General features: G+C 41.2%; 1 protein-coding gene across 1 annotated transcript in view; it reads right to left on the bottom strand.

Annotated features, from left to right (window-relative positions):
• The window catches only part of COL16A1 (collagen type XVI alpha 1 chain), a 296,365-nt gene that overhangs the window by 233,763 nt on the left and 49,406 nt on the right, over positions 1 to 13,196 (bottom strand). The window contains exon 8 of the mRNA XM_068266105.1: positions 12,621 to 12,758. Within this exon, the coding sequence (XP_068122206.1) occupies positions 12,621 to 12,758 (138 nt within the window). The remainder of the gene's footprint in view (positions 1 to 12,620; positions 12,759 to 13,196) is intronic.

Here is a 13,196-nt window from a genome sequence, read left to right as displayed (position 1 = left end):
TGACTTCACATTGGCGCCTGTTGTGTAACATCGCGTGACGTCGCTTATACCCGCTGAATGGAAGATGGTTTGTGGAACGTTCATCGTAAGGGGAACATTGCTGGATCCATCTTCTTCTGTCATGTGTTGAGTACTTAGCTTCAGATCTTTTAACTTTAATATGCAATCCAAGGGAAGTCCTACTACAACTGTAGGAGACATGGGTGGTAGCAACCACAGCAGGGCAGGTCTGCTAGGAATCACATTACACAAGCTGTGAAGCATTCCTTCACATTTACCTCTTTTGGACTACACTCAGCCTCAGTCAGATATTACACCTACACATACCTGGCTTGCAGTGAACACACCTACCTCACGTTCAAACACATGGGCAAGTATCAGCACTGATTTGGCTTATTGTCAAAAGTAAACTAGGTACGTGTGAAAATGTAGCAGCCCTTCGAGGCATCAGTCTATGGAAGGAATCCACAGTTACACATGGAAACAGCATAAATATTACCTGTGCTCTGTGCCAAGCACCTTAACTCATGCTAAAGATCAGTTGTACTGCATTCCACTGTTCATTTATGAAACACATATTACTCATTTCAATTCACGATAGTTAGAAGTTAAACAACTGCACTTTCATTTTTTTACGAGGATTTTATTGTACACCGAGGGCTGAACATACTGCTTGAAAGATAACTGCACGTTTGGAGCAAATTACTTTAAGCAGGCTGTAACTAGAATTACAGAACATTCACCTATCATGTAAATAATAAAGTCGTTACACTCACATTGTGTGGTGTGTTTTTTTTTTTTACTTCGTGTTTGGGTAGGGATTTGTACTCACTCACTCACTCACATCTACATAGCTCTGCTGGTATTTCAGGTCTACTATAAACTCACCAGTAGAGACAAAGCCTGGAACCCCAGCAGGCAGGAGGATTTCACCAGCAACCATGTGTGAATTCCCTGAAATGGGGATTGACTATCGACTATGTTGCTGCACTGAAATTCCCTATGTGATTATTTTTGATTTACTGGTAGGGTAGTAAATAGCCTTGCATCACTAAAGGTCCCTTCTTCAAATCGGGGCCATGGCATTATCTGAATGGAGTTCCTGTATTTTCTCGTTGTTTGCTAGGGTTTCCTCCCACATCCCAAAAACATTATGGATGAGCTTGAATTTCGCATAGTAGTAATTTTTTGTGGTAATACTCGCAATTGTGATTCTTATGTCCATAGACTTCAATGCATTTGTGGAAAAAAATGTATTTTTCCCATGCCCTCCCATTAGTGGATTTCTTGAACGTAATTTTGCGTAATTTGCGATAATTACACAAAATCAAGATTAACCACAAAATTGTAATTAAAACCTAAATCGTAATTCAGAAAATTTTGTAAAAATCATACTATCTTGTATAGAAGCTTTTCAGGGAGTGCTTTTGTAAAGAATAAAGGAAATACTGATAATCCCCCATGTGGAAATGGATTAGTCCAAAACCTGTCAGATCTGTCTGGCCTTTACTGCCTACTGTAAGTTAGAGCAGCATAGGAAAAAAAGTAATATATAGTGCATTTTACTTTGGGAGATATTTATGTATGTATTTTACAGCTTTTCACGATAGTGGTCCTTTAAGGCAATTGGCTACCTGGCTCTTGGGAGTTTTACAGGCTTGCACGAAAATACCTAGAGAAATTTCTCAAGACAGACACGGTTATGAAAACAATGCAAAGAAACCTAGAAGTACTGCCCACAGCTGCCAGATAGACATCTGCTGTTATTCTTGTCTGTTGTGGTGGATTGGAAACTGAATACACATCTGGATATTATACAATTTCTATGTTGCAGTTACCTTCTCTCTATGGAATAAGTTAGGAAAAGACATTTAATTTAAAATAGCCTAACTGAAAATAATATCACAGTGGTAGGAATATTATAAGTGGTTATATGAATGACCAGGTCTATTTAATTTCTTTTGAACAGCATTTCATTTGTGTTTGAATTGAATGAGTCTTAAATGTTTCAAACACAGAATAATGCCTCAGGCTTTACACACACTAAAAAAAATACAGTACCCTCTTAGTTTTAATATTCGTATTTGTAATAATCCCACTCTCAAGGTTATGTTCACAGCGTTGTGGTGTGACAAAACAGATGCATTGTAACGCAGGAAGTCACCCGTCTATGCTAAATCTATGCGACATTCACAGGGCATCCAGTGTGGTGTGATCTAACAGACAACAGTATGTCAATGCAGTGATGCAGTGCGTTACCCCATAATGCACGCATTAACAGTGCTATTTTGTGTTCTTATATTAGTAAAAATCACTTTGTACGTCTAGTTAACTAGGTGCTCTGTAATTTGTTCATCATCTCATCTCCAAATATTGGTGGGGAAAAACGTACAGCAGTCCACTTTGTAGACTTAATTTTTAATTACACAGTCTATCAGTCAGAAGATTAAAAGGAACACAGCGCTGAAATGGTGAGCTCTATGAAGATCTGAGTATCCTCTGGACCACTCAGAGGCTTCCATATACTAAGGTGTGTATCTAACTCCCCCCCCCCCCTCCCCACTTCAAGTTTGCTTTTACCACATCAGATTCCACCACCTATCTTAATAGACTAGAGGCAGAGGTAAGAGCAACTGGCCATCTCCCTCTCCTGCTGCTTTAGCTTGCTCTTCTAGCCCCCTCTATTCTATTCCCACACAAGTAGCCTCAACTGCCTTTGTGTAACGGTAGACAAATCCTGACATAAGCCTCTTTTTTTTTCCTCCATTTTCACCACCCATCTTCACATGCGCACACGGGCTCACACACACACATGCACACACACACACACACACACATACACACACACACGCACACACGCGCGCGCACGCACGCACGCGCACGCACACACACACACACACACGCACGCACACATGCACACACACACACACATGCACACACACACACACACACACATGCACACACACACACACATGCACACACACACACACACACACACGCACATGCACACGCACACACACATGCACACACACACACACACACACATGCACACACACACACACATGCACACACACACACACACACACACACACACACACACACACACACACGCACATGCACACGCACGCACACACACGCACGCACACATGCACACACACACACACATGCACACATGCACACACACACACATGCACACACACACACACACACACACACACACACACACACACACACACACACACACACACACACACACACACACACACACACACACACACACACACACACATGCACACGCACGCGCGCGTGATCACAAACACACACATTCACACAATTCTGAAACTTATACATATGACTTCAAATTCTAATTTTCTGGAGGGCCACTTCACAGCCTTCAATCTCTGCTCTGACCCCTGCCTTATACTCTATAAAGAGCCCAGAGTCTTATACTTCTGCTCTGAGGCATGCCTCATTTTTTAGCAAAACTCCTTTAGAACTTTCTACCTTTACTCTGGGGACTGTCAGGTTTTTAGGATGATCAGGCCAGGGTCTTCTGCCTTTCATCTGAGCTCTGCCTACTTTTGTAAGATGGATCTCATGTTGAGGATTGAGGGCCAGGCGATTGTTACAACGTCGTATCGTAAACCCACAGCTGGCAATACTGTTTTGCATGCAACCTGCCACCACCCGTCATCGTTAAAGAAAGGAATCCCGTATGGGCAATTCCTCCGTTTAAGGAGGAATTGTTGTAGGGATGAGGATTTTAGAAAAGAAGCATGCGGTATCTATCAACGCTTTCGCGAACGTGGTTATTCGCACTCGGTACTTCGGAATGCATTGAGGCGAGCATGGGATCTGGACCGGCAAGAATTGCTGGCCCCAGGGGGGTGCCGCGGAGGGCGGAGGAGGGGGGACATATGCGCCTTGTAACCAGTTTTGGAGCCCATTGGGACAATCTACGTGAGTTACTGAATACATTTTGGCCAATACTCACCTCGGATAAGGAAATTGCTAAGATAGTTGGCCCTAGACCACTTTTAACTGCTAGACGAGCACCCAATTTGAAAGATCGGTTAGTGCATAGTGAACTGCAAAAAAATCCCTTAACATGGCTTGATAGTAGGAAACCTACTGGAATGTATAGGTGCTCTAAGTGCAAGCTTTGCCCATATATTGATCGTGCCAGTGTGTTTTTTGATAGTAGTGGTGACAAAGAGTTTGCCATTAAGTCATTTATCAATTGTGACACTAAAAAAGTAGTGTACATGATACAATGTCCTTGTGGACTCAAATATATTGGCAAAACAAAGAGGGCACTTAAGGAAAGAGTACTCGAGCATTTTGGAAAGATAACTAAGGGTAAATCAACTGGGGTCATTTATGACCATTATAGTGAGTATCACCAAAATAGCTTAAAGGGAACCACGGTTAAGGGGATCTATAATCTGAAAATATCAAATAGACGTGGTGATTTTGATGAAATACTTTATTGCAAGGAGGCAATGTGGATATTTAAACTTGGCACTGTTGCACCTAGCGGATTAAATGCTGAACTGGACCTATCTCCCTTCCTTAAAAGTAATAGATATGGATAAAAAATGGTCATGCTATTTGTAGAATTGGCTGTCCATTTTGGAGGTCGGTCTATTATTAATCATGATATATGCTCTGAAATGGACCAGCGGAAGTTTCCGATGACCGGATACCTATGCTGACATGGGTGAGAGCCAATTCTTTTTTTGTCATAAATCAAGTGGCTGACAATTTAAGTTCTTCTGGCATATTGCGAATGGAACTGTTGAAAAGCCAAAGCTATCTTATAAGGGGGGCCCCCTGCATCTGGGCACATGTGTGTGTGTAGTATGAATGCACGGACGCAAGTGTACTGTGGCAAAATTGAATCATCTGGCCAGATGTAGCCAACTGTTACACTTACCTGATCAAATTGGCATGTTTTGAAACGCAGCCTGCGTTATTATGCAATCCGCAGTTACTGTTTTTAAAGGGGTTCCTTTGGGATATATTGTTCTATGGTATATGTTTAAGGATTGGTGTCTTTTAAAGATTTTGATATAATAAAAGTGACTTGGTATACTTTAGGAGGCTGTGTGACCGTTGAAATTTGTTTAGTATATGCTCATTGTTTTGGTTAGCCTCGTCTCCAAAATTAAGTGAGAAATAAGTCCCAAGTCTTTTAAAAGACATTGCTTATGCTAATTTTGGATAGTACTTTTGTAAGTATGTCTTTTAATTCTGTTCCAAGCCCTAACTATTTTTTGTTAGAAGGATCCTTCCATTCCAAATGCATTATTACTACTACTATGAAACCAATATTTTTGTCAGTGCTAAAAAAAGTTTTTTGGGTGGAGCAACCCAATGTTTAACTACCTTGGAAAGTAGCAGAAGAAAAGACACAGGGGCACCAAGAGCCCAATGTGTTGTAATACTTGGCACTGCAAGGATTTTGGATAGTATAAATGAGAAGGGTACTCATAAACCTGAGTACCGGGGGAATGGGGGTTACTCACAAACATAACCAAAAAACTCCCCCCCCCCAAAAAAAAAAACCCCCAAAAAACTGCTAAAATCAGTTTAACAAGAAGGTTAGTGTTGGCATACCTCCCAATGAAGAGATCAACTGGTTATCAACAAAAATATATTAGTACAAAAATAGCTATGCTTTTTTGAGTGATACCCCGCTTGCCCAAGCCAATATGTCTCTCTAGGCTCAATATTGACCTGAAGAAGCATTGTAGTACTCAGTTGATGTCTTCACTTGGTGGTAAGCCAACACTATCCTCTTTTTTTTTTTTAATGATTAAATGATTTTAGCCATTTTACATTTTTAAAGGCACTTTCTACCCTTTTAATGCACCATTCATATATTTAACTAAACTTGCACCAGCTGAGGCTCATACTCATATTTCCTTAAAAAATAATTGAGAAGTTGTGCTGTTCTGTACAAATCACTGTATTTGACACCAAATGCTGACATACAAAGCAAATAAAGCACTGCCATATACAATATCAGTGTTGGGGATCCTTAGTGACTTTAAAGCAGAAGGTACCACATTATGGGGACCACAAAAAGCTATAAACTGAATTGACAGTAGTTAATAGATAGTTTTATAGATATTTTTCTCCTATTTTCAAAAATAGCGACACGTCCATCAAACATGTAATGAGATTATCATGCCATTTTCGTGCATTTGGCTCCCGTAGCTCTCCAGAGATCACAACAAACCACCAGAATATTTCTCCATTGAACTCAGAGGTGTTCGGCACTGAACCCTGAACATTTTGTCCTATTCATGCAAACAGACCTCAAACCAATCTCATCATACAGTATGTCAGCAACTCTACCAAAGAGCTTCCAAAATGCAGATCAGATGCAAAACACAAAGGTCCATTTACATAATTCTCAAAATAAATCACCCACCATCTGTTCAAATGTGTCTAATTTTGAATTTATTTTAGAAATAAATGCAGCTGTTCAGAAATGCTTCTGTATTCACCCTTTTTGTTAGTTAAATGAAACTATATATAAGCACGTATAATACAATACTGCAAAATTTGAGCTACAAACAGGAACGTTTTTTGGGGGAAACATGAAACTATTTCCAAATGTTTCTTATCAAAGTAGAAAAGCCCCCACTGCTCACAGGAGCCTTTTTTTATAATAAAGTATCATAGGACATAGTTTCTTACAAAAGTTGACTTTTTTTTACAGTTACTGCCGTCATTTCCATGGGTAGTGAACACATGTGTTTGGGTTCAGTTCGCTTTTAGTGTACATGTAGCTCATGTCCTAGCTACTATACTAAATGGAAAACTGGACTACAACTGAATTTAAACTAAACACTAAGGACCAGGTACATTATAAACCCCTGCTGACCTAGTCAAACATATGTCAAGCTTTCTTCAAACTAAGTTGAATTGAACTCAAAGGTCCTTGTACACTAGTCGTCAATAATCTGCATTACTTTTCCCCTGTCAATCAGTAAAAGTAATAATTATATTATGATTTGGCATAAAATTGATTCTCATGGGGGGCATCTCAGAAGGGAAGTATAAGAACTATAGAAAGTGTGTGATAGGCTAGTTATTGGGGTTCTTTAAAGTGGTATGAAACCCAGCATTTCTTCTTTGCTCTAAAAGGTTATTTACAGCATATTATATACTACCACCATTTTTTTTTTTACTAGAGCAGCATTCAGCTAGTTAAACACAGGACTTACAAGCTCCCTGCAGGGAAACCAGGAAGCATCAGAACTGGAGGTCACATTATCTTGTGTTTACTTAACCACTTAACGACTGCCTAACGCCGATAGGCGGCAGCTGGTCGTAAGTGGGTTTCTATGGAAACGGACGCTTGTTCGAGCGGCCGTTTCCTGTCAGTTCACGGAGGGTGTCTCCGTGAACAGCCTGCAAACCTCCAATCGTGGCTCGCAGGCTAAATGTAAACACCCGGGGACATAATCCCCGGTGTTTACATCTTACAACATCCCCGTAAAGGAGAATGGCGATCCCTGGTCGCTGATTGGCCGGGGATCGCCGGCATCTGATAGGCTGAAGCGGGAGAGAGAAGGGGAGGGAGGGAAGGAGAGGGAGGGCAGAATAGGGCTGCGGAGGGAGGCTTTGAGGAGCCCCCCCCCCGCAAGGCACAAACAGGCGGCAGCGATCAGGCCCCTCCAGCAGGACATCCCCCTAGTGGGGAAAAAAGGGGGGAAGTCTGATCGCCCTGCCTGCAACGTGATCTGTGCTGGGGGTTGAAGAGCCCACCCAGCACAGCGCATATGCAAATCCCCTGGTCCTTAAGGGCCCTTTTCCACTAGAGCGATTGTGATTGCTGAATCGCAAAATCGCAAATCGCTAGTGATTTTTAAATCGCTAGGGTTGTTACTTTATCATAGAAATAGCGAGAAGTATTTTTCACTACAGGGATTCGATTTGGAAATCGCAAATCGCAATCGCTTTCTGGAGCGATTTTTACAATGATAATGCAATGCAAATGCAGATCGCAATCGCATAACACAATTAATGAAAAATCACAATCACTGGCATTTGTGATTTGTGATTGCGATTGCTGGTGGAAAAGGGCCCTTAGTGGTTAATTGTATCAAGTGAGGAATGTAAACATTCTCTGGCAATTCAGACACTCCGGAACACAGACAGATACTCAGAAAGCATTTCTGGGTACATTACAATATGAATACACCAGTTATGAATAAAATGCAATGGCAGCTCTCAGAGCACAAAAATTGTACTTTGGGAACTTGTAATTTCTAAATGAATAATAACACTTATGCACAAAAGCAAAAAAGTATGGGATATAAAAAGTAGGAAAACATGTTCTTATTGAATATTGTGTTACAGTTTTATACCGCTTTAATGAATGAAGCATTTTCAACAACTACAATTATTACATTTTGGCTTACGAACGATTTTTTTTACAGCGCCTCCTATAGTTCTTACATTGTTATGAGGAGTTTGATTTTTGTGTTTGCGTGTGTTCATGTATCTATCTATATACATATATGTAATTGATGTTCTACTGGAGTGCCACCTACAGTGTGGAAGATGACCATACATACCTAAGTGAGGCGATGTCTGATACTAGCTAATTCAACACAGTTAGTATCTGGGATATTCATCCAACCCTGTAAATTCTGACCAAGCCAAACTGAAGTGACTCCACCTTATCTTCACACAGTATCTACTGTGTTATTGAAAGTATTTTGCACACAGCTAAATATCTGGTGTAGTTGCTTCAGTTATATGTATCTCAGTTTTCCATCACCCTACCCCAGTGACGTAACTTAGAATTGTGAGTACCCATTTTCACACATATTTTCATACAGCCTCTTAAATAACACACTACTTTAGACTGGCCCTCACATCCTATGTTTTTCTTTTGGAAGTTCTTCTAAACTCAGTAGAAAAGGACCATTTTGTGCATTTCACATTATTGCAGACATTTAGCAGAATGAAGAGGATGTACTGTACTGTTCTCAATCAAATGAAGACCATAATTAAACAAGTGGAAAAAATAACCACGTAAGAGAGCCAGTAAGCCATAGCTATGAAATTATGCTGAATCCAGAAGCATAAAATATTGATGCCCACGTGTGGGTCATCTATACAGTATTAAATGTGTACTTTTTCCATTTTCAGAAAGGCATTCGGACGCTGTTCCAATGCTGTTCTTTCACTTTATCAAAAAGCTATACGTCTCCCTAGCTGCAACACTTATCAATCATCTGATTTCTGCCTGCCTAAATGCAATTCCTAGCTAGGCTGATGGAGTGTTCAAAGCTACTCAGCCTAAGCTAGCAAGGAACTACTCCAGCCATGGAAACTATTTAAAAATGTTTAGCTCAGTAGAAATAATATCAGTGATTATGATTAGCAAAAAAATGCTTTCAATTAGACTGTTCCCAGTTAACATGATGTAAATAATAGTACTCCCATTAAAATGCCCCTATCATTGCACTCTTCACTATACCGTACTGTCCTCTGTTTTAGCCTCCTTCAGCAATGCCTCTGCCATACAACCCTCTGTTATAGTGCCCCCTAAGGGCCTGAACTGGACACACTAGCACACTTTTGTTCGATTATCAGCTATGCATATCAGTGTGTAACATTGATGTGTTGCTGAAAAGTGGACAGAAGCGTGCTAATGTGTTCAGACCCTTATAATGGTCCTTGTTATAGTGGACCATTTTAAAGTGCAATTATAATAATAATAATAATAATATTATTTTGGCTCTATACATGGATATAATTAATTAGTATTTCTATAGCATTGACATTTTTTACAGCACTGTACAAAGTATATTGTCTTGTCACCTAACTGTCCCTCAGAGGGGCTCACAATTTAATCCCTACCATAGTCACGTTCAGGGGCATACCTAGAAATCCCCGGGCCCCCCTGCAAAAAAAAATCTGCCCCCCCCCCACTTCCCTAGCTCAGGGACTTTTGTGGGGCAGGAGGGGTCGCAGCATAAGAGGAGAGCGTGGCAGATCGGTGGGGAGAGGGGACATTCCCCCCCCCCTCCCTCACCTCGGGCTCTCCTCTCAGCGCTTCCCTCCTGCAATCAGTGGTGGCAGCGGCGGCAGGCAGGCTGAACACATACCTCTTTCTCAAGGAGAAATTGAAGAGCACTGCTTCCTATCTGTACACTTCTCTATCACCAGCTGCTTAAATCCTCAAAGTATGAGGTATACCCTCAGCCCCTACCAATAGTCAAAAGCAAAAATTCAAAAAGAGGAAAGCGCTAATGTCTCAGTATTAATGCACCAATGCTATTTATTGCAATTAAAATAAGCTTTTTTTATCCAATGATAGTTTAAAATTGCATAATAAAATATAATATGCGAAATCCCATATGTGAGATCCCATACATACACAATAATCGTCTCCAATGATATTGGGATACCTCAATCCCGTATACATACACACCACCACACATACAATGGAGCCCCCTGGTCCTCTACTGACCTAATGGTTATCTAACTCAGAACGTTGGGTAGTTCTATGTCCAGACTGATTAAAAAGACTGTTTGAGGATTCCCGATCCTGACGAAGATAGTCGCTAACTATTGAAACATGTCGATCTAGAAGGGCTTCCTGACACCCCAACAGTTGGTGTAACTGATTGCCATATACTACGCTATACAAAGTTTGCCTGCACAAGTCTGGGAAGCGGCGGCCATGTTGAAGCGCAAGGTAGAACGCAGGAGCCCGGAGGGAAATTGACGTCACTCTCAGCTAGCCACCTACCCAGAAGCCGTGCGAGTGGATTGAGCAGAGCCGCAAGAGGACTGCTGGAACTATGCGGGCCTGCGTTTTCACCAGAAGTGTAGGTGTTTAAACCTGAAGCAGGACCCTGCATGCAAGGCTACCGGCCGGAGCCCGCACTAAGGAACATTACAGCTGCAAGATCCGTAAGTGCTTGTGGATCCTGATTACATAGAGTATATTATATTGATAGAGAAAGGGGGAAGAATCCCTGAACGGGGAAGGACTCAAACAGTCTTTTTAATCAGTCTAGACATAGAACTACCCAACGTTCTGAGTTAGATAACCATTAGGTCAGTAGAGGACCAGGTGGCTCCATTGTATGTGTGGTGGTGTGTATGTATACGGGATTGAGGTATCCCAATATCATTGGAGACGATTATTGTGTATGTATGGGATCTCACATATGGGATTTCACATATTATATTTTATTATGCAATTTTAAACTTTTATTGGATAAAAAAAGCTTATTTTAATTGCAATAAATAGCATTGGTACATTAATACTGAGACATTAGCGCTGTCCTCTTTTTGAATTTTTACATACCTCTTTCTCGCCGGAGGTCTTCCGATCACTAAGTGCTTCATGCTACTTCCTGTTTACACAGGAAGTTACATGAAACACTTAGTGATCGGAAGACCTCCAGCGAGAAGGATGTATGTGTTCAGCCTGCCTGTCACCGCCGCTGCCACCAATGATTGCAGGAGGGGAGCGCTGAGAGGAGAGCCCGAGGTGAGGGAGGGGGGGGGAGAATGTCCCTCCTCCCCACCGATCTGCGACCATGCTCTCCTCTTATGCTGCGACCCCTCCTGCCCTACAAAAGTCCCTGAGCGGGCCCTACGCGGCTGCAGGGGTCGCATCCCCTATTGTTACGCCAGTGGTCACGTTTATATCATAGTCTAGTGCCATTTTTATGTAGAGAGTAGTGTATGTATTATAATCTAGGGCCAATTTAGGGGGGAAGTCACTTAACTTGTCTGTGTGTTTTTGGGATGTGGGAGGAAACCTGGGTGCCCAGAGGAAACTCACGCAGACACGGGGAGAACACACAAACCTGTGTTCCCAGAGGAAACCCACGCAGACACGGGGAGAACACACAAACTCTGAGCCGTTATTGCCCTGATTGGGATATGAACCAGGGACCCAGCACTGCAATGGATACATAAAAATACTCTAGAAATCTGCTTGAAGTAACTTGCACACGGAAGCCAAAGATTACACACTAAGATACACGTTCAGTATAAACATCATTTTACAACCACATCTGATTCTTAGTTGTAAAACAACCCCTGCAGGCTAGAATGGCGGTAAGAGCTGCAACAAGTTGACAGCATTTTTTCCTAGTGACATAACAGTACAGAAATTACTTTATAGGGCACTGGAGAAGTATTTCAGAAAAAGAGTGAAGCATTGTTAAAGGACAGCAGTAGCTTACAAAAGCTTTGGATAAGTAGGATTCACATCAATATAAAGCAGAAAACCTTGGCACCTGCAGAGTATTATCACAAACAAGTCTATATTCACTCCGCCCAAATTGCTGTCTTAGGCACCAAAGTCCCTGGTAATTCTGCTAATTATTTTGTTTATCAAGCCTAAATAAAAAAATAAGAAAACACCTAACATTTGCTAATTCATAGCCAATAATACCCCAGCGGGTTATTGAGCAAGCTGTAAAGCTAAGCCAAGAATCACACGTATACACTAGTTTTTCTCCAAACCCAATACAGTGTTTATATCTTTACAAGTTGTATTCCCTGAGTATATTCACAATAAATATGAATTCAAATATCTGTATAGGGGATGTCACTCTATAACTTACCGTATTGTGTAAGGAGTCCTCCAGGCAGAAGCAGCGTGTATAGCTTTGTTTCATGGACTTTGCCGGCAGCTCAATCAGATTCTGCGCATTTTCTACACCTTCCACATTGCGTCTTGTCTTGGATCCTTCAGGAGTGCACTGCAAGTAGGTTGGGAGTTTATGTTGTCAGCACAATTCACATTTTATGTAAAACCAATTAAAAATGAATTTCTGAATGACTTCTTTTACATATCATTCATCGAATTCACCAATTCCTACCAACTCTAAAATATGAAGTGATGAAGCAAAAAAGAAAAAGACTGGCACTAGATGTCAGCAGAAGACATGGGTCTGATGCACCGGATTCTGTATTCAATGCCTCCACGTGCAACTCATAGACAATCACAGTGTAAATTGTAGAAAAAAGAGTGACATTGGAAATCTGCATTTCCAATCAGAAATCGGAAAACAGAATATTGAAATCAGAATTCAATGGAAATCCGATTTACTGCAACTCAGTAATTTTAGCCCAATCATGGAACTCAGAAGCATTGGACCCAGAGAATGCAGAATTTTTCTGCAAAATTTTAATTTGAG

This window comes from Hyperolius riggenbachi, chromosome 2, assembly GCF_040937935.1.
Source record: "Hyperolius riggenbachi isolate aHypRig1 chromosome 2, aHypRig1.pri, whole genome shotgun sequence".
Classification (NCBI taxonomy): domain Eukaryota; kingdom Metazoa; phylum Chordata; class Amphibia; order Anura; family Hyperoliidae; genus Hyperolius; species Hyperolius riggenbachi.
The sequence above is the reverse complement of the archived record's forward strand: the minus strand, read 5'-3'. Positions and strand labels throughout refer to the sequence as shown.